Genomic DNA, 25588 nt, shown 5'->3' with positions numbered 1-25588 from the left:
TTTTCTGCTGTGGGTTCATGGGTGAAAACTTACTGTCACCTGTGAAACAAACTGCTCTTCAGTGCTGGTTTGCTTTGTCAAGTCGGATTTGAGGAAACTGTAAACACAACACGATCCCTTCATTCTCCGGCAAATGATGTAAACCTTTGTTTTAAGCATGCTGTTAGCCTGTCAGGGTAAAAAAAAATGCTCTTTATGTGCAGGTACAGCTATGAGAAATATGAGAGGTATTCTCCCTCCTCCAACCTCACTCCCAACATCTCTCCGTGCTACCTAGAGTCCAGCAGTCCATCACCACGCTCAATCGTGGGGAAATCACAAAACAAGATAAACGATGGTAAGATGATCTTTTAAAAACTGGCCTGTGTAAATGAATGGCTTGAGCTTTTATATATGCTTTGGTATACGTATCAACTTTCCCAGGAAGAGCATTATTAGTTGAAATATTAAAGTGCCAAAAATTCCTACAAATGCACTGGGGAGGTGGCTCAGTGTGGAAGTGTGCTTACTTTCCAAACATTAGGTCCTGAGTTCAAAGTCCCAGCACCTACTTAAAAACATCGCTGTGTCTGAACATGCTTATAGACCCAACACTGGGAGACAGAGATGGGTGGGTCCCTAAAATTCACTAGCCAACAAGTTTAGCTATGACAGCGAGCTCCCTGTTCAGTGAGAGGTTTTTGTCTTGAGGCAATGGGGGCAAGAATGCCCCCATTTCTAGGACAGTACAGTTAGAGCACATCACCACAGCTCACTGGTCAGTCAACCTGGGAACATCACCTTGTCTTTTCACAGGCAGAACACCCATACCTTTATCTAAACAGTGCCTATAATTCCAGCACTCAGGAGGCTGAGGCAGGAAGGCCGTGAATTCAAGGCTGTCTTGGGCTATCTAGTAAGTTGAATATCTGACAAACCAGAGCCACCAGGAGAAACCAATGTGCCCACCAGGAGAAATGTACCAATGTGCTCTGGCCTCGGTGTGCGTAGAGGGATAGGCATGCACCCTTGTGGTTCACAGGCTTCACTGCATGAACTCACAAACATAAACAGGTCCTAAAATATAAAGCAGTATGCTGTTATCCCAATAAGATATTCCAGCGATCAATTTTTATGGAAAAGACTACTAATTGCTTGGTGGTGACTGGCAACACCTACCAGTGGCTCTGAGTGAGATGGGTCTTGAAATGAAAATAAAGTGACTTTCACAAATAGAAACATCGATCTAAAGGATTAGAAAGGAAGAAATGTGATCCCCGTCCCCACCCCACCAGGGTTAAATTTAATTTTCTCTTTATCCTCTTCACACCTAGCTAAAAATAACTCCCGCCTCCCTGTGTTGTCAAGAAGACTCCAGTTAAAAATACCTGAGAACCACTTAGCCCAGCATGCGCCTGGGAGAGGGCATTTAGCCCTGGTGATTACAGAAGGCTGTCAGCATCCTAAAGTTTATTGCAGTGCCTGAACTCTGTGAAGTGGTCTTTCATTTACATGACTGACGCAGCTATCCTGCCTCAGACGGTCAGATTAGAGCGTGCATCAATGTATCCTTAAATAGTCAGTCTAAACAGATCCAGTTCTAAAAATATTGTCAAACCTTGTTGTCGTAAGATATGGATTGCTGGAGAATATAAGATATATAAATTTTAATATGACTTATCCTCAGAATTCTAAGAATAGTTGATCACTACCGGATGTAACTGTAGGCCAGAGAGCCTGGCGTCACAATTATCGCCCACATAAATGTTGAGATTTCAAGAAGAACTTGGGCAACAATGGCGGACACTTGGGTTTGAAAAATACACAATTTTTATTAAAGTGGAGGTGGATAAGCATTTGTTTTTGCATTGGATGGCATGGTGAAAACCACCGAGGTATAAAGAGACAAATATCTCTGTGTAGGTACAAAATGAGAAGAAGAGAGAGAATACGTTAAAGGCAGAGCATGAAACAAGCATCTCTTAGGCCCCTGGACGATTCTGTGAAAGAGATGGAAATCACAAATCAAAACGAACTCCAGGCTCATCCAAACTCTTATCAGATTAGCAGATTCTGACTCTGCCTTCTAATTCAGTTTTAAAACAGAGGGTAGAAATGTGGAATTGAATACTTAACTTTGCTAGTGTCTTAGCTCTAGTCCTCCTGCTTGCTTTTCTTTCAAGAGTGTGAAGTGGATACCAGTTCCTCCATGTGGGTTTACGTCTTTCTGGGAAACCTTCTCCGAGGATTAGGGGAAACTCCTATCCAACCCCTGGGCATCGCCTACCTGGATGATTTCGCCAGTGAAGACAATGCCGCCTTCTACATCGGTAACACCTATAGCTCATTCCACTTGGGGAGTGGGGCGCCTGGTCCGAGTCCTTCCCATCCATCCCAAATTCATCACGGAAGCTTTGAGCACTCAGTTCCCATGCTTCAGTTAGCTTTGAGCAGACAAGGTACGTTAGTCAGCATCTGCTAAGAAGAAAAGAACACAGAATTAAATAGCTGTGACCTCAATGGCATGGGACCTTAAAAAAGCATCCTCCTCGGGGCTTCATAGTTTAGAGATTGCTTTTAATGGGGTGTGTGTGTGTGTGTGTGTGTGTGTGTGTGTGTGTGTGTGTGTGTGGGTGCTTGTGTGCCTCTCTGTGTGCATTTGTATGTGTATGTGTGTGTGTGTGTGTGTATGTGTGTCTGTGTGTCTGTGTGTGTGTGTCTGTGTGTGTGTGTGTGTGTGTGTGTATGTGTGTGTGTGTGTGTGTGTGTGTGTGTGTGTGTATGTGTGTGTGTGTGTGTGTGTGTGTGTCTGTGTGTGTGTCTGTGTGTGTGTTTGTGTGTGTGTGTTGTGTGTGTGTGTGTGTGTGTGTGTGTGTGTGTGTGTGTGTGTGTGTGTGTGTGTGTGTGAGTGTGTGAGTGTGTGTGTATGTGTATGTGCATGTATGTGTGTATGTGTGTGTGTGTGTGTGTGTGTGTGTGTGTCTTGTTTTTGCAGTTCTAGAAGCTGCCTTGCATTCTATAAGCCCTAATTAACTAAAGGATCTTTTATTCCACTTTTTCCCTGTTTGAGATAGGAATGGGTTCTGGAATCTTGAGAGCAGGTATAAATGATTGAAAAGAGCTATAAAGAAAATGTAAGCAAGACGCAAGGATACCCCATCCCCCAGGACAGTTGAGCAGAAGTAGTCACCAATGTCTACTACCAAAGGGTATGGAATGCATTGGAAGATCTTCCACACAAAATGTGTAATAGAAAGGAACTATTAAGGTCAGATGCATTTAAGCACTTATTTAATTGGAATAATTAGAATTTAGTTAATAATAATTGGAATTTAGCTAGAAATTAGAGCTGCAGAGATGACTACAGTGTCTTTTGGGTTTACTACCTCAATTTTGAGTCCTGGAATTCTGATCATTTGAAGGTGTAGGTTTTAGAGACAAAGGGTAAAACTGAAGGAGAGAGGTTACACCAAGGACTACTGCCTTTCTGGCTATATGCCACAGAAATCCCTGAGATCCTACACATGCTCGCACAGGGTCTGTCTTTAACGAAAACCTTAGGATAACTCAGGAGCCTAAAGAAGAACTATATGGGGCAAACTACACAACTATTCTGGGGATTTGGAAGGATTTACCTTCTTGGAGAGGGAATGGCTCTTCATGCCTCTAGCTCATGTAATCTCCCAGGAATATACTTTTTTGAGTTCTAATGTGCGATGAACGGTGGTGTGAGACTCTTAGCTGAGCAGGGCAGCCTGCTGCTTCCTAGTGGCACTGTCCTCTGGATAGTCTGTTCCTGCCATCTACTGAGGCTGCCTCTGAGCTGTGATGAGCTTTCTGGAGAAGCTTAACTTGTTCCAAAGTCGACCTCCTTTGCTAGCTGCTTCCAATCTTCGATCGAGTGAGCATTCTTTATTACTGAGGTGGGAAAAACCCGTTTTAATGTCAAACAGAACTTTATGCTTCACTGATGATAAAACATGGTTGAAAGATTACAAAACTAGCCCAGTTCTGGTCTGTTTGGTTTCCGTCTCACGTAGCCCCTAGCTCCGTCCTCCAACTCCAGTGCTGGGAGTCCCAACCTGTGCACAGCCATACCTGTCGGAACCCAAGTTTGATTCATGCTTGGAAATTAACTTTGTCAGGGGCTTGGTGTTATTTCTGTGAGCCAATTCATATGTTAAAAGTACTGCAGAGAACGACGTATTTCCTAAGTCAGTGCAATTAAAAAATTTAACCAGGGAAACGCCCACAAAGGAAATGCGGTAGTAGCGTTTATTTTGCTGTCACCAGTGGCATCTCATTTTTACTTCCAGCTTAGCATTTTTATCAGTTTATCAAAGCAGAGCCAAATGACAGCTATCCTTCTTTTCCCTCTTATCCCCCCTTTAATTGTTTTATTTTGGTTTGGCTTGTTTTTTGATACAGGGTGTGTGCAGACAGTGGCAATTATAGGACCCATTTTCGGCTTCCTCTTGGGTTCATTATGTGCCAAACTCTATGTTGATATTGGCTTTGTGAATCTAGGTAAGTGGATTATGTATTCGTATGTCTTTATTTATACTACTCTCTTTGTGCACGCACATGCCATGATGCATTTGGGAAGATCGGAGGACAACTTGTGGAAATCAGTTCTCTCCTTTCACCTCATGGGTCCTGGATGGAACTCAGATATCCAGGCTTGCTTCAGACACCTGTACACACAGAACCATCTTACCAGCTGAATGCACTTTGCATTTATTCATTAATTTCAAGTACTATAATTTTTGATGGGACTTTGAAAAATACTACAACTTTTCTTTTTTTTCAATTAAAAAATGTATGCATACAAATATTTGCGTGCATGTACATATGGGCATTAAATGAGTGCTTGTTGTTGGAAGAGGTCAGGAGAGGGTGTCAGATCCCCGAAACTGTAGTTACAGTTATGAGCCTCCATGTGGGTGCTTAGTAACAACTCCAGCTCTACAAGAACAGTGAGTACTCAAACACTGAGCCATCTCCCCAGCCCCCCCAATACAATGTCAAGGTGTCACTTTTTCGTTAAGTAAAAATAATGCAAGAAATGCACTCTGATACTGAAGACACAGGCATTAACCAACCGGTGCAGGGGAAACAGGCTAGTCGTTTCTGTGCTCTGTGATCTGTGCTCTGTTTATTAAGGCAGACACTCTTCTCCCACAGTTCTCAATTCACATGTATCCAAAACTCTGGCTCCTGCTGGCTCTTGCTGGTCTCAGATGTGTCAACATTTATTATAGAGACATCAACCGATAAAGCAAACATTGGAGTGAAAGTCTCCAGCAAGCAAACTTCCCTTTCTCCTAGCCCTAACTTCTCTCTTCTGCTCTCTTTTTTCTACAACTAGACAATTATCTTGGGGGACTAGCAGCAGTCATTTTTCGAGGACAATCTTAGACATTCAATATGTGAGTCAGATGTGATGCTTCTGAAGGGGCAGCTGGCTCAAGGGTGCTTTACTCTCTTTACTCTCCCTAAGTGCACAGCCCCAGAGCAGTGTTCTGTCATGAGCCTCTCACGCTTTCTCTGAAGATCAGGGGTAGTGGGTAGTGGTGGATGATAAGTATGTTTATTAGATGTTTTCTAGTGTGTGTGTGTGTATGCATATATATACATATATACATACATACATATACATACATACATACATACACATATATATGCATATTTCCTTGTGTCTGGCCAAGGACTATGTGTGAAAGTGTGGGCACATGGATGGGTGTACATGTAAAGAATCATCCTAAGGTTTTCTTCTACCTTATTCATTGAGGCAATGTCTTTCACTCAAACTCAGAGGTCATCGATATAGATATAGCTAGTGTAACTGGTGTAACTGTGCACCCTGCTCTGTGGCTCTCCCGTCTCTACCGTTGGAGGTTGGATGCTAGCATCCAGGCCCACTGGGCATTTAGAAAGCTTCTGGGTCATCTGATCTTAGCCCTCATGCAGTGTTCGTGATGTCGTAGAACTGTCGCTAGAATTTGTCTTCTGCAGTAACTCCTCTCAGCACCCTGCACTTGAAGAACTCACTCCCTAACCAACCTCTGTTTTTCAGACCACATAACTATCACCCCAAAGGATCCCCAGTGGGTCGGGGCCTGGTGGCTTGGTTACCTAATAGCAGGGTTCCTAAGTCTTCTTGCAGCCGTGCCTTTCTGGTGCTTACCCAAGACTCTACCAAGATCCCAAAGTAGAGAGGACTCCGGCTCCTCCTCTGAGAAATCCAAGTTCATTACAGATGACCCTGTTAACTACCAAATGGCCCCCAGAGAAGAAAACATGAAAATCATGGAAATGGCGAGGGGTAAGTCAGATTCTCTTTGATCACATACCTCTAGAGGAGGTGTATGACCAACAGCGCTCATCTCCCCTCCCCATCTGAAAGAAAGCATAAGAAATCACACAGGAAGCAGAAATGGGGGTGACGTCTTCCTTATTGAAAAGGTTTTGCAGGTGGATGAGCAATCTTTCCTAGCTTCCTTTTGAATGGCTCGACCTTCTCCCTCACAAATGTTTTTCTCCAGAGCAGTTGTTCAGCGTAAGCCTGGGCGGGCAGAAGAGGCTATAACTCCATGTCTGAGAGCCTTTCACACATGAGACTCACCTGTTTGAACACTACATAAAAATGTGTGTCTTGGCAAGGGTGCAAGTGGGAATCAGGCAGACCAGGCACATTCTTAGGAGTTCTCCTTAGGAAAGTCGGTGGCTGAGAAATTGACCCCATCTCTTTAAAAAAAATATCCTGTATTTACATTTATAGACAATCTTCAACTTGTTGAAGTTGAAGCCTGAATCATGGGGTGGGTTGTAGGGCTGAGAGAAGGAGGGATGTCCTTTAATACCAAGATACAGTCAATCACTAAAAGAGATATCTGTGAGCTACATTTGGAGAAAGAAACTCACACTGAATGAGAGTTCATGATATCCAGCCTGGAGCTCCGAGCAGGAGAATGAGGAGACATAGGCTGACCCCTTGTCACTGGCACATCAGCTGGTGAGAGATGTCTCTGACTCACTTGTGGGTCCTGTATGGTCTTCCTGTGGGAGTGTATGTGACTGGATTCAAACCCAGGCAGACCACAACCCTGCAGGTTACAATGTCTACCACCCGAAACCATCTTCAAGGACTCTACATTGTTTTTGTCTTACAGATTTTCTTCCATCACTGAAGAGTCTTTTTAGAAATCCAGTATACATCTTATACTTGTGTGCAAGCACTGTTCAGTTCAATTCTCTATTCGGCATGGTCACATATAAACCAAAGTACATTGAGCAGCAGTATGGGCAGTCTTCCTCCAAAGCCAACTTTGTCATTGGTACGTCTACCTTTCTGTCATGCGTTTCCATAGAAGCCAGTTTGATGAATCTTCCTCATTCTTTGTAACATTAGATTGCTTCAGTCTTTAAACCTGAAGTAAATTCAGATATTTTAGATGAAGCAAAATAGTAATGTTTTGTTAAAAAAAAATCTAGTAGGATAAATGCATGCATGGTGGGTGTGTTTTTACAACTTTGCAACAAGAATTATTTATAGCCATGCCTGGTTGGCTTTAAGAGTTTCCCACGGTTCTTAAATAAGCACAAAGCAGTGAATCTAGCCCACATTCTTTTTAGATGATTGCCAATATTGGATACACGTGTTTTAAGCTCCATTGAAATCTTACGTTGGCAAAATTGTGTGCATGGTGTCTGGGATTGCAAGTAACAGGTGTTCAGATAGCGTAATTGCGCTGACTCTAACAAAGCTTATGTTTGACTAAGATAATGTTGTCAAAAGTAGTTGTGTTTATAGTATATTTATGTAGCCAGTAACAAAACAAGAACACCATTCACAATTCAAAACAAAAATAAAGAAGTAAAAGAACAGAGGATAATATTTAAATAAAGGGCTATCACCTTGTATAAAATTAGAGACTTAAAACCTGGATTGGCTCCTTCTTTCCATACATGTGTCCTTTAAAGTCACCATTTTGAGGTATTAAATTTATTGTTTCTTGGGACATATTCCTTTAAGGTCCGAGATTCCAAAAGAATTTATTTCTCCATACAAGCATTTAAAGGATTTATTTTATTGCTATTATTTTTCATGGCTGTAGATGTGTCAGAGGGGTGTGTGGCTATGGGTGCGTGAGTGTGTGAGTAGGGATACTTGTTTGTGCATATGAGCACAGGTGCCTATGCACGTCAGAAGAGACTGTCAAATCTCCTGGAAGGCTGGAGATGTCTCAGTGGTTAAGTTCACTGACTCCTCAGCACCTACCTGACAGGTCGCAAGTGTCTGTTACTCCAGTTCAAGGGGATCCGACGCCCTTACACAAACATACATGCAAGCAAAAGAGCAGTGCACATGAAATAAAAGTCAATTAAAAGATCTCCAGGAGCTGAAGCTGCAGGCAGTTGTGAGTCATCCAATGTTTGTGCTGGGAACCAAATATTGACTTCTAAAGATTACTCTATGTATCTGTCTCTGAAAGGAGAAGGAAAAAAATCTGAGTACATAGCTCAGAAGATGCAATTTTCTGATAAATTTTGAATAACAGACACTCAGGGGACAGACTACTGTGTGCGTGCTCTATTCTCCAACATTCTAGAAGTAACAAGATTGGATCATTGAACCTTTTACATTTTCAATATCGATTGATTCAAAATAACTCAATTGTATTATTTCCTGGGTGAGCATAGGAAATATTTTAGAATTCTCTCTCAGCATGCCAGCCATATCTATCAGTGGGGTACACTGAGTTGAAGGAGAACCAATAAAGAACAAAGTTTGAGATACTCTTCTTCACTTTATATGTCAAGACCTAATTCACAATCAACAGTTAAGCCTGCGGATGTCTTGTATGTAGTTTTCTAATGAATTGTGCACATGATTCTGCACATGTGTATGTGTGTGAGTGTGTGTGTTTGTGTGTGTATGTGTGTGTGTGTGAAGTAGCCAGTATCATATTAACTAAGAAGATTATTACCAGCCCATACTTGCCCTAATGGCTATAATAGTTGTAGATCAAACCTTCCTAATCTAGTCTTGCCTATTCTTGAGCCCCTATAAGTTGAATAGTTGATGTTCGCATCCATTAATAATTCTAAATACCCATCGTTGGTTCTTTTCATTACTGTGATATCAATGTACCATGAATTATTTAAGCACTTTATTGCTGATAGCCTTTTGGATTTATTTATATTTTTGCTATTATAGATTTCACAGTCATAAGTCTATGGGTCATTTTTTGGGCTGATGCATAGAGTGCAAATAATAGAACCTAGGCAGTCTGATAGATGCAGTAGGTGTCACTGAGAAACAACATGGCTGAGGAAATTTGCACACCCACTAGAATTGTGACTGCATGCTAATCTCCACTCATTTTACCAGGCTTTGATGCTGTCAACCTTTGTCATCGTGACTTCTCACAGTAGTGGCATGCCATTCACCTGTGACCATTTATGTTGAGTCTGTATGCATAGGTTCACTGGTCACGTCAATTGTCTCCTCTGCTAACTCTGTCCAAGTCGTTTTCCTACATTATGTACTCATTTTGCTCTCATTGGTAATTTCCGGCCACTGCATGTTTTTTGACATCAGTTCTTCACTGAATATTGCAAGCATTTCTCGTATACATTACCTTGCCTTTTAACTTTTCCTTTTTCTTAAACATAGATGCTTTTCTCGTACAATGCAATCTGAATGTAGTTTTCCTTCCCTCTATTCCCCTAGCTCCTCCCCACATATGTGTCAATAAGACCTTTTGATTTTGATAATGCTTGTCATCAGCTTTTTAAGCAAGCCTAACTTTTAGTCTCTTTCTTTCTTGTGCCACTTTGATTCTGTTTGGATAACTGTATATTAAGCCCCCAAATCACTGAAATGTTTTCCTAATACTTCTAATGTTTAATTCTTTCAGTTTTCACATATTGGAACAATCCATTTGTAATCATACTTTTGGATAATATGAAAGACAAGGTTCAATCAGAATAAAGCAAAAACCCCGAATCCCTTCCCATGAATTTGCTTGAAAGCCCATGTCTTTGAAGATGTGGGTGTTCTTCATTATTCAAGCTCATACAATATTGCATCTGGACACTTGATCTCCCGTACTGGAGTCATGAATGATACTTTTTAAAATTTCCAATGGAAACCTGTTTTTAATAAAGTGCAATTAAAAACATTATTTAGAGGAAGATGTTCATAATAGAAAACTAGGACTGAAGACATGGCTCAGTGGGGAGAGGCATCTGCACTTGCAGCAGGTATGGGCCCGACGGAAGTCTCCTGGGATATTTTCAAAACAAAAATTGTACTAGTTCTTTGTGGGATGCGCACAAGTTCTTGTGTACACGGATAAGCAAAAGGGGTACCAGGAACACTAATCATACATGGTTGTCTTCTCAAAAGTAGATGTATAACTCACTTTCTGCCTAGAAGGCTAGGAAGCAGTTAGTAGCCTAGCTGTGTGGCTGAGACTACACTGGATCCTTGCCCCACTCTTACCATGAACTTACTTTTCTCAGTTAATCTATAGAGCCCATTGTTATGGAAGACGTCACATGTACTTTACAAAGATTTTTGATGTGGTTACACCTTAAGCTTTGTTCTACACATGGGATTGAGTTCATTATAGCCAGGAAACTTTTCACCAAATCGTGCTGTGCTTAAATATGCCTAAAATAAACTACTGAGGATCAGACCTCTAAATGTGAATGAGCATTAGCCACTGAGTTGTGTTGAACTGAATGACCATGTTACTTCCCCAGATTGTACAGAAGCCTATACTGCTCTTTGAGACTTTAATATATGCATGTAGTATGTTTGTGTATTTTGATCATAGACAACTGAACTCTTGCTTGTAACGTTCCCTAGCCTCACTTTCCATCCCTATTCCCTCCCAACACATGATAAATATATGCGTGTGTGTGTGTATATATATAGTATATGATACAGAAATGATATAAAATGATATATATGATATAGAAATATATGTCATATATGATACAGAAAAAATATAGAACAATATATTATGATGCAGAAATATATATCATATATAGAACAATATATATGATATAGAAATATATATATGGATATAGATAGATAGATGTGTACTGTGTGTTTGTGTGTATTTATATACACTCTACTAAATACAATATGTACTGCCCATATGCCCATGTGTCAGTACCATCCACTGAATCATGGTCCACTATTAAGGGCAACTGACTGTCCCTTGCCCAGCATTCATCAACCGTCAATAGCTCCTCTATTGGGGTGGCTCTCCTGAGTCTTTCATACAGGCATTCTGGCTATTCTCTTATGGAGGAAGAGGTGGCAGCTGTGAGTTCATGAGTACAAGGTCTTGTCATGACCAGAAGACTGATAAATGGGAATTTCTCAACACTCTCAATGCACAATGTCTTATGTATTTGTTGTATGTGTGTATAAAAAGAGGGGCTGTGAGGCTTATTTTCCTGTTATTGTTATAAAACAGCATGGTCAAAGGTAACTTAAAGAAGAGAGACCTTAGTTTGGTTTATGGTCCCAGAGGGGTGAGTCTATCATAGCTGAGGAGAGGCATGGCAGCAGGTGGCAGGTATGGTGGCGGGAGCAGGAAGCTGAGAGCTCACATCTTCAAGTGTGAGCACAAAACACAGAGAGAACCAGAACCGAAATAAAGCTTTAGACTCTCACAGCCTGTGACTACTGAAGTACTTCCTCCAGCAAGGCCATACCTGCACCTCCTTAAAACTTCTCTAAACAGCACCACCAACTGGAGACCTAATATTCAAATGTCCCAGTCTGTGGATGATGCTTCTCTTCACATCCCCACAATGACTGACAATAGATACCTAATCCATAGCAAAGCTGACTTCCAGGATGGAGAATGGAAGGATGGAGAGAGGCAGGGAGGGAGGAGAGAAGGAGGGGGGAGAGAGAGAGAGAGAGAGAGAGAGAGAGAGAGAGAGAGAGAGAGAGAGAGAGAGAACTACACCTTCACACTTAGAAAAAATTTTAAATTAGAAAAATTTTAAAATCACATACTGTTAGCATCAACTTGGGTCACAAGTAGCCAGATCTGTTACATTACAAGTAACATCTGTTCTCTGTTTACAAAATGGCAACCACTTGTCTTTGTTTATAAAATGGAAACTATCTGTCTTCTAGTAATAGACATTGTAATTCCTTCAAAGTCCCAGGATGCTTCACTCATTCACTAGTCACATCTCCAAATCTCTGTTTAGCTGGAGAGCAAAACTAGCAACTTCTTTATTCCATTTTGTTAACTTCACAATCATGCCCTGGGAAGGTGAGCCCGTTTCCAAAACCTAGACTCTACCCTGGGCTGATTTCTAATAGGTCAGCTTTAATATCAATACTTACAACCTATAGTCAAATAAAAATGATAGACTGAATGCTCTTTCATCTATTGATAGTTGATGGATACATTTTACAGAAGATAATGTAAGAGTAAAGGAGAGAGATGGCCCCTTTGATTCTATGCAGATTACTTGGAAGACCAAGTGTATAAATTATAAAATGAAAGGAAGGATAGAGAAAGGATGGAATCTTCATCCATTTGTGTTTGTTTTTATGGTGTGTAGGAGTTGAACACAGACACTTCAATGTCTTTATAACCTCCTCAGGCCTCATAACCTTCCTGTACCTGCCTCCTGCATACTTGAATCTCAAGCTTTTATCACAGGCTTGGTCTTTCTCTATTACAGAAGATACACACACCCTTTATTATTTTCATTTTTGCCAATCTGATAGGAAGGACTTGAATGTTGGTGTGTTAATTTTTTGTGCTATGAGCCAATCCTGAATAGCATCATTCCACCACATCAACACCACTTCAGAGGCAACATCTCAAATCAAACATAGAAAATGACAATAGGAGGCCACATGCACCTGGCCTTGAGTGATTGCGCTCGTTCAGAATAAAGACACACTTAAGAGATTGTATAAAATTACCCACAGACTGTGTTATTGTGTCATGTATATGATCTATGAAATTAAATTTTTGTCAAGACCTGGGTCTCATCTCCAGGGCATTGGGTTTTGTATGTATTCTCTAAAGTTTTCCAAAATTCAAAACCACATTAGTCCCAAGTATTTAAATAAGGGATATCCAGGCAGTCATGGATAGTTATTATATGACAGTGATCAGGTTTGGAGACATTTAGAAAATGCCTTACAGTTGTATAGCTGTTAAGTAGCTGAACTGATGTTATGTAAACTCAGGCACTTGGGTCTCTGTGCAATCTCTACCACCTAGTGAAACCACTCCCTCTGCAGTTTTTAAACCATGCTGACCTGATGACTAGTAAGGTTGCCTAACTCTGTGTCTAGGATTCCATCCCCTAATTACCTTAAAAAAGATGTAACTAATAGAACCTAGTAGAAACTAATAGAAACAGTTACTGAATGACTTTTCTTATTCTGCAGGTCTCATCAACATTCCTGCAGTGGCCCTTGGAATATTCTCTGGGGGAATAGTTATGAAAAAATTCAGGCTGGGTATTTGTGAAGCTACAAAACTCTACTTGGGATCATCTGTCTTTGGCTACCTCCTCTTCCTCTCTCTGTTTGCACTGGGATGTGAAAATTCCAGTGTGGCCGGACTAACTGTCTCCTACCAAGGGTATGTTCTTTCGTGACATTATTTGAGGACTTAGAATTATTTAATTCAACTGTCAATAGAGTTTTCCAATAAGGTTATGTTAATGTTTAAAGTCTCATAATTATAGGAAGGTATCTTTAATGAAAGAACTGACACAACCTAAAACTCAGAATCTGTTGTCACTCAAATTTGCTGCTTCCTACAAATTAGAATTTGATTGTCTTATACAAGTATAAAAATTGCTAAATATATATCTTACATTAGAAAATTATCCTGACAGATGAGACAATATAATCATGGAAATGCTGACCTTGAGTTCTTAGTGAAGTGACGGTTAATGGGATGAACCAATCTGGCTTTAACTTTCTTAACTAAAAAAATAATAATTATATATTAAGATGATAAAAGACCTAAATAACACCATATACATGAAAGTATTTAGTATTTGTCTAAAATAGCCTGAAGAAGTTCTCCCCCACTTTTCCCCTCTTGACTACTAATTAACTGGATCGGTCTCTAGAACATTCTTCCTAGTCTTGGCTGTGTTAAAATCACTGCAATGGTCTGAGGAAAATGCTATCTCATTACAGCTGTCTTTAGCTGTTCATCATGTACTGAGTTCAGAGAGCATTTCCTGTGTTGGTCTCATTCCTATGCTACCATGTATGTATGTGATCAGTGATTGACTATACCATTTCTAGTTTCTTTGTTAATGGATCTTGCAGGACACATTTCATCATTCCATTTAAGAGTTCTTCCTATCATAACTCTACCGGAAGGATCTGCATCCTTTTAGCTATGCCTGCACTGTTCATCTACAGATGTCGCTGAACCTCTACCATGCGTCAGAGAAGTTCTAGATTAAATCTTCCAGATAGCTTGAAGCCCTACAGAGGCAGAAAGGCAGACTCTGCAGATCTTCTTGTATTCATTGCTTTCTTGTTTTCAATCCTTGTGACCAAGTGCCTGAGGAAAAGCACTTTAAAAATGGAGGTGTTTATTTGGACTTACAGTCCATTATGGAGGGACAGCATAGCAGCAGACGACCCCATGTCTTTGTGGGTGCGTGGAAAATGCTTGCTCAGATATCAACAGACAGGAGGCTGTGATGGGTCAGCAAGGAAGACTGTGCTCCAAACCTCAAGGCCTTCTGACCCAATGAGGTACAGACCCACCTCCCAAAGTTTTCACAGCTTTCCGAAAGACCTCCACCTAGTGGTAGAGCCAAGTATTCAAGTACATAAGTTTATAGGGGACATTTATAGGGGACATTTTACATTTTCTGAATCTCTCCTTTTTTCTGTAATTCCTCACCTGCCTCTTGCTCTCTAAAGCTTCCCATTTCCTGTTACTCTACCTGTCTCTACATTCTAGCCTCCATTTTTTTCACCCATATAGTCTCTTCTCCTTTTAACTAAGCACATATTATAATTTTTCTCATCCAAAATGAATACAAAGTTTAAAAAAAAAGTGTGACTACCAGGGTTGTGAGGCTGAAGAGTCTGTTGTGGTCAGCAATGACTGTGAGAAATGTCAATGGTAACTATGAATTGCTAGAAGATTCTGCAGAGAATAGAAACCTTGTGTCATTTTTGACTGTGCCTTTCATATTCAGTATATAGACCAGCGTAGTGGAATCATTTGTATTTTTTAATTCACAAAAGATCATAACTTTAATTTGCTAATGCATGTCATTTAGAGTTCTATACAAGTTAGTTCTGCTAACCTTCATTGAACTGAGTGAGTCTGTTTGCTTCCCAAACTTGGCATGTAGCAAAGGCAGATCTTGACCTTGAGCACAGGCAGGACTCGAAGTTTAGGTCTTTCTACATTATACTGTTTCTAAGGCAAAAGGAAATACATAGACAACAGCTGTAGATTTTTGAGGTTCATATTATGAGCACTTCCAGGATAAAATAATGAAATATTTTAGAGAAATAAAAAATAATATATCCATTCAGTGCTAGCCTCTTCAGCAGTCAGTCACCTTGAGGGACTGAAGCTGAATTACAATCATGCTGTCATTACTTGGTACATTCTGAACTCCTCTTTCAAAACTGCCTTCCGAGCTTTTACTGCATCCCCCACAATGGCAAAGATTTAACCTTTGAGAACAGCTATGCCATTGAAAGGAGCCGAAGACAGGCAACACCACTAGGGAGCCCCTGTCCTCTCAGTGCAGCTCTCCAAAAGACAAGTCCCATCACACACTCCGATGTGTTTTCTGAAACTCTTCTTACAATTAAAATTTTAAGCCACAACCCTACTCCCAAACAAATCTCCCACAAGATGTGTGTCTACAATTAAAGTCTGCCCTAGATGGCAAAGTAAACATATTCTCAGTGATGTAAAATAATTAGTGTTAATGCAAAATGCTCCCCAGGGATTGCTTTGTTTGTAAAGGTTATTTTGATTCTAGACACCAGAGAAGTTCTCTATTGATAAGCTTGAGATATGACAACTGGGGGAATATTTCTTCTACAGTTAGGAGCATAATGCTGATATGAGAACAAGAACCTGAATGCAAGGGCCTGGGAGAGATTCACTCCCAAATTTGTCACTGACAAATGGTGTGAGTTCTAGCAAGTTCCTTCTCTAACCTGAATTTCCTGATATGCAAAGGAGTGGGTGGCCTCCATCATACCAAGTTTCATTGGAGGTCCAATCACCCAGGACCTTGGCCTCACAGAACCTCTAGGAGCTTGATGCTGAGCTTTCAAAAGCATTAATTACAGATGAAACCAATCATCTCATCCAGCAGTCAATACTTCATGGAAGAGGAGATTAAATGCTCCTCCCAGTGGGCATCCTTGAGACCTAGTCAAATGCCTTTTTGTTTTGTTTGGGGTGATCCTTGAGATGGTCCAATCCACAGAGCCCAATTGTATGGACTGTTACTTAAATTAAGAAATTCTTCTTACAATAATATAGGAAATCCTAGAAGTAAGGGCACACAGCACCACTTCTTTCTCTAAATAGCACCTTTAGATGAATGGGGTAGGACATGATTTCAATACTAGCACTAGGGAAGCTTAAGCAGGTGGTCTGAGAGTTCAAGCCTCACCTAGGCTACATAGAAAGATCCTGATTCAGTTCCTGTAGGTCACATTTCATGCTCTACTATGTGTCAAGTTTATTTGGCTCTGGAATTGTAGGAATAAATATAGAAACTTATCTGGCCTCCTCCAAGTATACATTTCAGTATATTGTTTATTAATTTCAGTCTCCAAAATGTCTGCTTAAAACAAAATTCAGCAAAGTGAGAGATTAACAGAAAAAAAATGAGAAAGAAAACCGAATTATGAGAGCTCTATGGGCATAACACTTAACATGAAACCCAAATAACACAGCCATAGGTGAGTACCCTGTGGAGAGGCCAGATAAAAAGGGAAAAAAATAAAAAAGCCAACACTTGGGGAATAAAAATTGTTTATTAACATTCATAAACATTTTCCATCCTCATAACGCTAGGACTTCAGAAGGGTCCAATAAATATCTGTGGTTAAATGAATTGGTAACTCACTGAATAATGTGAAACTATATGAGCAAAGATGACATAGGATGCACATGGGGAGAATATGGAGACAAAAGACTCATGGTGCATTACTGGAAAGACGTGTGTCAGTAGCTATGTGGTCACAATGGATGTAAGAAAAATGTTTACTTTTAGCTGCTTTCATTTATTACTGCAAGCAACGCCCATCATACTGATGTCAACACAATTACGAAAGACAGCATGTATAATACCATAAATTGACCTAGAAATACACTTTTCTGTCTTGTAAGCATGGACAGACCCACCTCTGTCCAAAAATTCATTAAAGGAACCTATAAGCAAGAGACTTTAATAAAATCTTTATGCTAAGCCATGGATGTTATTAGAATGGGTAAACCCAAGGTACCATTTAAGGGAAAGACATTTAACAGTTGGCTCATTTTTAACACTTGGATGCTGAGGTCTTTAACACACCAATTGTATTTTCAAAAAAACAAACTTGATTGCCAATATCATAGCATTTGTATGACTCAAGAGCATTGATACTTTTTAAGTTACGATCTGGCTTGCTAAGACATAATATTTTATACTGTTACATTTCTTTTCAGAACCAAACCTGTCTCTTATCATGAACGAGCTCTCTTTTCAGATTGCAACTCAAGATGCAAATGTTCAGACTCGAAATGGGAGCCCATGTGTGGGGACAATGGGATCACCTATGCGTCGGCTTGTCTTGCTGGCTGTCAATCCTCCAGCCGGAGTGGAAAGAACATTGTAAGAAATACCTTCTAACATGCCTGCTTGTGAACTGACCACCAGGTAGTCCCATGTAGCTCCATTTGGGACTCAGGAGGTCACCCAGGGGGAAACTGTGGTTCTGACCTCGTGTATAAATATAAAGAATTTAAATTATTCTTATGGATCTGCAGTTGAAAGAATTAGTCAGGGGAACAGGTAGAGCAACTTTCATAATTGTTTAATCTATAACTCCCATTTCATTGTAAAAAGTATTAGCCAAGAATAAGAAAGTCCCAAACATCAGAACACATCATTTTTAAAGTCTGCTTTACGATTGGTGTCTGCTGAGCTGAAGTTCAAAGCCAGTAGATAGACATAGAAGGTTTTACTCACAGCAAAAACAGGAGGTTAAGAGGTCTGTCTCTAGAGAGAGATTCAGAAGCCTAGGAACTGATCCCAGAGAAGTTGGTGCTTCTGAGCAGTGCTTGGTCATGAGGAGTAGACGGTCTGGGCTGCAGAGCTTCTGTACAGTGGAGGGAGCAGAACTCTAGGTAGGAAGTTCACCCAGTCTGTTCAGGTGTAATCCGATGTGTTCTTGAGATGAACGGCTTACACTGTAAGCATTCATTCCTCATTGTTACAGAAATAAAGTTCAACTGAAGGTGCTAGTGGATCCAGTGTGAGGTGAAGGCTGGCTACCTGTTTTGCTGATGTTCTCCAGGACAGAGGGCAGAAAGGAAGGACAAGGTGTTTGTCGTGGTCAGCTTTTGGTCACTCTCACATTTACCTGAGAGGAAGCATTGAAAGAGAGGAAAACATCATTCCAGCTTAACTTTTCAGTGTCTTTGGCCGTGGCCATTAGGTTTGCTGTGTCTGGGCCTGTGATTCTGGGGTTTACATCGCAGTGGCCCATGCAACAGAAGCCGTTACCTCACAGTGAACTGAAACGGGAGGAGAATTGGAAACAGGCTATGTCTTTCCAGGGTGCTCCTCAGAGGCAACGTCCTCTGCCTAGCCCTTTCTTCCACTCATTACCACCCCCCAAGAATACCATCCTATTCTGAGCTTAACCAAGAATTAGCCTACTGATTAACAATCCTCATTATCTAATCTTCCCCAAAAATCCAATCAAATGGAAACTTAACATCTAATACTATGGGGTATGCTTCCTGTTTAAACCGGATAACAACCATAACCCACCAAGTGACCAAAATCACTCCCCCAACTTAACTTAAGGGATTGGGGCAATAGTCACACACACACACACACACACACACACACACACACACACACACACACACACACACAGTTTGTTCATTTGAATTGGGGTGAAGAATTCCTGTTTTGAGCCCCTAGGGGGGAAATGGTTAATCAAGAAAAAAAAAAAGCTAGCTGTAGCATTTGTTGCCCAGTCTCTGTGTTTATCCAGCCTCTGTCACTATCTATTCAGTCCTATTTACACTCCCTCCATACATCCTGTGTCCTTCTTGGGTCTTTCCCCATCACATGTCTTGCCTCAGCACATGGGTCTGTCCCAGCTGACATCACTCTGCCAATCAGCCCATGTCCAAGGAAGCGGCAAGAAGCTGTTGCACACTATCAGAAGTTTTTTGGTGTGTTTCTCTTTGGAGCCCAACTACACAATGTAAGGCAGACCAACACATGCGTGTCATCATCAAAGAATCCTTTATCATATATCTTCCACTTGGTTGCCTTAGCAAAACTTCCTTTCACTTGTGTCTGCTTCAGGAAAACATTCCTTCATGTTTTCCCCCAGCAAAACATGGGAACCCTTGAAGCGGTTTGTTCTCATTGGGCACTAGTTCCTGAGGACTGTATCCTAAATGACCTCCTAAGGGCCTTACCTCCAAATATGTTTGCAGAGAAGTTTAATACTTCAATGAGGGAACTGAGGGTGAACATTCAGTGCATAACTGAGGCCAACTGTGATGGACTTGACATTAACCGACTACCCCCTCTAATTACACCTTTGCACTTCTCGGGTCAAACGCTGTCTTCTGAAAAAATTGAACAACACATATATATTTAAATATATTTGTTGGTTAGTTATGAACACTTTTTCCAAATACATTGAGGACATCCCAGATGACAGTGAGATGCAGGAACAAATTAACAGCAATAAAATAGGATGGATTAGGACTGAAAATATTTTATCAGAACTGCCAGGAGCCTCTTGGCCTGGAGACACAGAGTAGAACTCTGGTGTGGCTTTAAATGCTGATGGGCTCAATATGTTCTAGCTATCTAGTATACTGAATGCTGATGATAACTTCTAAAATGTTCTAAAACTTTCTTGCTTATTCTGAGGGTTAAAAGCTGCTGGCTCAGGTGGTTAACACCAGTAGCTTAACAGCAGGGGATTGAGTGAAGTAGACTTTGTTCTCTCTCTGCAGCAATTGCTCAGCTCTAACTTTTAGCCTGCTAGTTGAAGTCTCAGGAAGAAAAAAGGACACTTTTTTTTTCTAAGTCATAAAAAGTTTCCTGTGAACGTTCTCTAAGAAAAAGCTGAATGATCATGATGATCCAAAATGAGACAAGGAAATTTCGTGCTCTTCTCTTTGTCCTCAGCACTTACATATCTTTCAGAATACATGATCACATGATAAAAAGTTCATTATAAGTTTATACGTTAATTCAAATTGTAAATCGAATAAGAAGTTTACAACAGAGTATGTTTACATGCATATCCATTAGGAGTAATTATCTGGCTAAACATTCATTATCTGTTGCAGTTCTACAGATTCATGGAGAGTTAAAAACCATAACTAATTATTAGTGAAGTTTTGTATAGATAAACCTAGTCAATATTTTATCTTTTGTCCTGGCACCTATAATAAATCATAGTTTCCTTTTATAACCTTTAGTTAATGGTTTTTCAGCCTTTGGAAATGTGCTCTAAGTAGCAGAAGCAATTAATGAGCGACAGAGGCTGTCAGGGTTCTCATTACAGTTTTGACTATCAGAAAAGACCTAACAGCAGTCCCAACATAAAGGATCTTAATAAATACTGATATAATTTTAGGAATTCTTATAGGATCATCATTAAGGATTAAGAAGTCATCTATTTGTCTGTATAGCATCACAAGAAGACAGTAGTTGTTCTGCAGAAATCTGGTCAAAAGGGTGGGCTAGTACCTAGTAAATGTTATATATGTTTAATAAAAACAGGAAAATATATTAATAGCAGGAATCTATCCTAAAATTAATAAAATTACTAAAATTCATTTATTAATCCAAAACAGACTCATCTCAGGAAGATCACCTGCTGGTTATTAGTTTGTAACTATTATATATATATATATATATTCAATTTATGCTCTGTATGTATACTAGTGACAAGGTGGGGTGATCCTACTTTCCTAGTAGAAGGATGAATCCTAAAGGTAAATAGCCCTACACACAGTAGCAGGAACTGAGTTAGGATGAAAGGCCAGAGGTCCGGGTGTGGTTTACACTGAGTGGTCATGGAAGTTCTCTCCAGTGAAGTCTCAGAGCAGACAGGGAAAACCAGCCAGGCAAGAGGAAGCCTTCCTAGTTGAGGAGCAGCAAGACTATGAGATATGGGTGAACTCGAGGTGTTCAGTGAAGGGTTTTCTAGGACAAAGCAGACCTGAAACGTTGCCACTGTGGGAGCCGTTTGTGTAACCAAAGCAGAGCAAGAAGTAAGAGTGCTTGCTGGTTAATAAGATCAGTGGGATCTGAGGGCTACAGATGGATAGAGAATGGGTGATTCACAACAGTGATTTTGGATTTTTACAAGTATGCAGTGAACACTAATGGCAGAGTTAAGAGCAGTGAGCAAAGCTGACCACCAGTTTTGAACATTTATTGCATCCTATGTAGAAAGCCAATTGGTTGGTAAGAGGGAAAATGGGCTGAGCACAAATTGACCATTGCACAGTCAAAGCATAAAATACTGGAAAGGATGGGGAGGCCAGAGTATGGGGGTGGGAGGTGGGAAGGGGTGAATAAGGCCAACGCACACAAAGGAAATTGTAGCTATGGAACCCAGCACTACATACAACTTATGTGTGTTTTACCAAAGAAAGAAAACGAGGAGTGGGAGTGAGAGAGAAGGAAGACTTATGTGAATATTTTACAATTTATTGAGAAATGTCCTGTAGGATAAGTCATTACTTGAATAATGAAATACTCTAATTGACTTTATTCTAATATATGTTATTACAGCAAAAAAGTATTTCCCCATTGCTCATGGAATACATGTATATTATACTAAACTACTTAAAAAATAAATATTTAACTTCTGGGTTTTTTCCTCTCTGTTACAGATATTTTCTAACTGCACTTGTGTGGGATTTGCTGCCCCTAAATCAGGAAACTGGTCAGGCATGATGGGCAGGTGTCAGAAAGATAATGGATGTTCCCAAATGTTTCTGTATTTCCTTGTGATTTCAGTCATCACATCATATACATTATCTCTAGGTGGCATACCTGGATATATATTACTCTTGAGGTAAGTGCCAAGTCTCTTCACTCCAACTTCACTTTCATATGTATAAATATATATTATATTTATATATGATATATATATTATATCTACATATCATAATTTTATCTATCTGTCTGTCTGTCTGTCTATCATCTCTTCTTTGTGGAGCCATGGTTCTTGATAACCTTTTGAAATAATTGACCCAATCTCTGGTCCCACTGTCAGATGACCCCACTTTATATTTCTATATAAAAGTGCAGCTGAGTAGAGTTTTCTTAATTCAATGTGTTTGTGAACCCTTGGTCTAAATCAAGGTTAAAACCTGTATTATTGAGGTTTTTCAGTAAACCTCATGTCCAGTCTTCTCATGTTGGTGACAGTATTAACTACCACAGATAAAATGTACCTTAGATTAAATATGCTTCCATCAAATGCATGCAATAAACATTTGTGAGATCCCTTAAAGATATGCTTAATAACTGTTTTGAATTGATCATTTTGATCTATACGCTATTATTTTCTGTATATTCTTGCTAAGACTGGAGTTTGCTGTGATATTTTTAAACCAACAGAGGACTCTGATCTAAAAATATGTGAATGATGTATAACAATTTTATATATTGGACTATGAAAGATGAACTCCTTTGCATATTTTAATTGGGATATGTTTTTCAAGAATAATTAAAAAAGAATTAAGCACTGATTCCTGCTTTACATCGTGTATTTTAAAAATAAGAGAATTTTAAACTTTGCATCACTTTTTAAATAAAGGATGTGAATCTTAAAGAATAATGAATAGATAAGCATCATAACCAGATAAGTATTATATGAAAAGTATGTGTGCGTGTGTGTGTGTGTGTATGTGTGAATGTGTATGTATGTGTTATATGAGTACATGTATATAGTGAACATCTATATGGTATGAACCCATGAGGCCCTAGATTGATATTGGCAGTCTCCTCTCATGTTCATCCAGGGTCCCACCACCTCACTCACTGAGGCACTATTTCTCAGTCAGAATTTATCAACAAGATTAGTCTTACTGCCATCTCACTCTGACGATTGCCCATCTTTGTTTTCCGAGGCTTGGATTACAGCCAGGCTTCTAAACCTTATCTATCTATCATCTGTCTGTCTGTCTGTCTGTCTATCATCTATCTATCTATCATCTATCTCTACACACACACACACACACACACACACACACACACACACACACACACACACACACACTGACTGGGCTGGGCTTTATACTTGTTTGGCAATTGCTTTAACCACTGAGAAATCTCTTAGGCCATATTGTTTTAAATAGTGCTTTTTTCATTTTAGGTGCATTCAACCACAACTTAAGTCTTTTGCTCTGGGCATCTACACCTTAGCAGTTAGAGTTCTTGGTAAGTATAATCAAAAGAACATTTTTTTCCTCCTTTCTCTCAACACTGGTGTGTGTGTGTGTGTGTGTGTGTGTGTGTGTGTGTGTGTGTGTGTGTGTGTGTGTGTGAGCATTTTGGTTTATTGTCAGGGGCCCTGCAAGCAACACAGCTGGCAGGGAATGATCTGCATCAGGTGAAAAATGAAACTGAGACCAGCTCCACTTCGGCAGGTGCTGGGTCAGAAACTTCTGGAGTCTGACCTCACAGTTTATGTTTCTTACACACTTAAGTACAGTAAAACTTTGGAGAAAGAGTCTCCACAGGACAATTATCAAAGCTTCAGGGCTAGCTATATGGAATCTCCCTTGCAAAGTAGCAAAGCACCTGTGACCTTCACAATAAGAATGTGTTCTGTGGACTGACAAACAGTGCTCAAGGTAAGGACCCGATGAGGATTTGTAATAAACATAAGGACATTCTCTCTATATAAGGATATTCTGTACATATAAGGATATTCTATACACATAAGGACATTCTCTCTATATAAGGATATTCTATACAATGAGGATATTCTATACACATAAGGACATTCTATATAAGGATATTCTATACAATGAGGATATTCTATACACATAAGGACATTCTCTCTATATAAGGATGTTCTATACACATGAGGATATTCTATACACATAAGGATATTCTATATGCATGCTGCTTTTATAAGGAATGGTTCCATCCCCAACCAAGAGACCAAGAGATGAGGGCCTAAACAATGCTTGGGATTTTGGGGGTATTTATGAAGGCTGGTTCCATATTCTAGTAAAAAGATCACAGGTTGTTGGACATCCTCCATACAACCCTTCCGGGTGAAAAGCCATCAGTCATTTTCCTTCTCGGAAATCGGACAGTGCACTTGCCAGGTCCTGTTTCTTCAAAGCTTTCTCTAGGCTGAGCCTCGCTCTCCTGACTCTTCGCTGCTTAAGGACCACAGCCTGTGCTGTCCTGTAGGCACAAATGTCATCACTCTATATGACCGCGATGCACTTCCACAGTCCAAAACAATTGCTGTGGGTGTGCTACTCTATCTTCTGTATATCATATACTCAAATTTAATTCTCTGTAGTGACATCATCTACTCTGTACTCTCCATCGAGTGGGTGGAGGACCGCACACTGCATTAGCTGCCCTTTTCAACCTCTAACAATCCTTCCCTGTTCTAGTTAGGCAAGTGCGACCATCTTATGGTTGGCCCTTTTTTTGCATTTACCTGATTTTTTTCTTTTAGTAACAGCCAATATAATACTTCATGTCCGAACTGTACAGGAATGATGTGTCAGTTTGCCCGTTCTGTCAGGAAGACCTGACTTTATTGTGGATCATCACTGGACCATGGCCTCTTGGTGAAATTGAGGGTCATAGCCATCTTCACAATAAAGGGCGTTTCTCAGTAATAAGTGACCTGTGAGATGATATGCAGTCATTATTCCATTTCTGGCATATGTTTTTCCCTGAAGCTGAAATGACTGTAAATGATTCTATTTTAAATCAATTATAGAGTAACTATTTATAAAACTTCAGTGGATTTTTTTCCCCTTGAAACAGTTTTTCCTCTGTGTAGCCTTAGCTGTTCTGGAACTCACTCTGTAGACCAGGGCTGGCCTTGAACTCAACAAAGATCTGCCTCCCTCAGTTTCCCAAGTGCTGGGATTAAAGGTGTGCACCACCACACTCAGGCCAAAACTTCAGTGGAATTTCAAGCAGGCAATAGTTTAAAAATAATTCTTGTTACCAAAGGCCTGTTTGTCTTGATGCTATCATATATACATTAGGATGGCTTTTGTAAGAGTAAGTTATCTTTTTTAGAACTATATGCTGTGGTTTTGTGGTTTGAAAATGAAGTGTG

The 25588-nt window shown here is 40.0% G+C and overlaps 1 protein-coding gene across 2 annotated transcripts in view; it reads left to right on the top strand.

Annotated features, from left to right (window-relative positions):
* Positions 1-25588, top strand: part of Slco1c1 (solute carrier organic anion transporter family member 1C1) — a 45925-nt gene that overhangs the window by 15975 nt on the left and 4362 nt on the right. For both annotated transcript variants that reach the window (XM_032905479.1, XM_032905478.1), the window contains exons 5-13: positions 204-337; positions 2163-2309; positions 4408-4506; positions 6056-6304; positions 7152-7316; positions 13433-13628; positions 17712-17877; positions 22152-22336; positions 23642-23706. In XM_032905479.1, coding sequence (XP_032761370.1) covers positions 204-337; positions 2163-2309; positions 4408-4506; positions 6056-6304; positions 7152-7316; positions 13433-13628; positions 17712-17877; positions 22152-22336; positions 23642-23706 — 1406 coding nt within the window. The remainder of the gene's footprint in view (positions 1-203; positions 338-2162; positions 2310-4407; positions 4507-6055; positions 6305-7151; positions 7317-13432; positions 13629-17711; positions 17878-22151; positions 22337-23641; positions 23707-25588) is intronic.

Source organism: Rattus rattus, chromosome 6 (genome assembly GCF_011064425.1).
Source record: "Rattus rattus isolate New Zealand chromosome 6, Rrattus_CSIRO_v1, whole genome shotgun sequence".
Classification (NCBI taxonomy): domain Eukaryota; kingdom Metazoa; phylum Chordata; class Mammalia; order Rodentia; family Muridae; genus Rattus; species Rattus rattus.
This window is presented reverse-complemented; position numbering and strand designations above follow the sequence as displayed.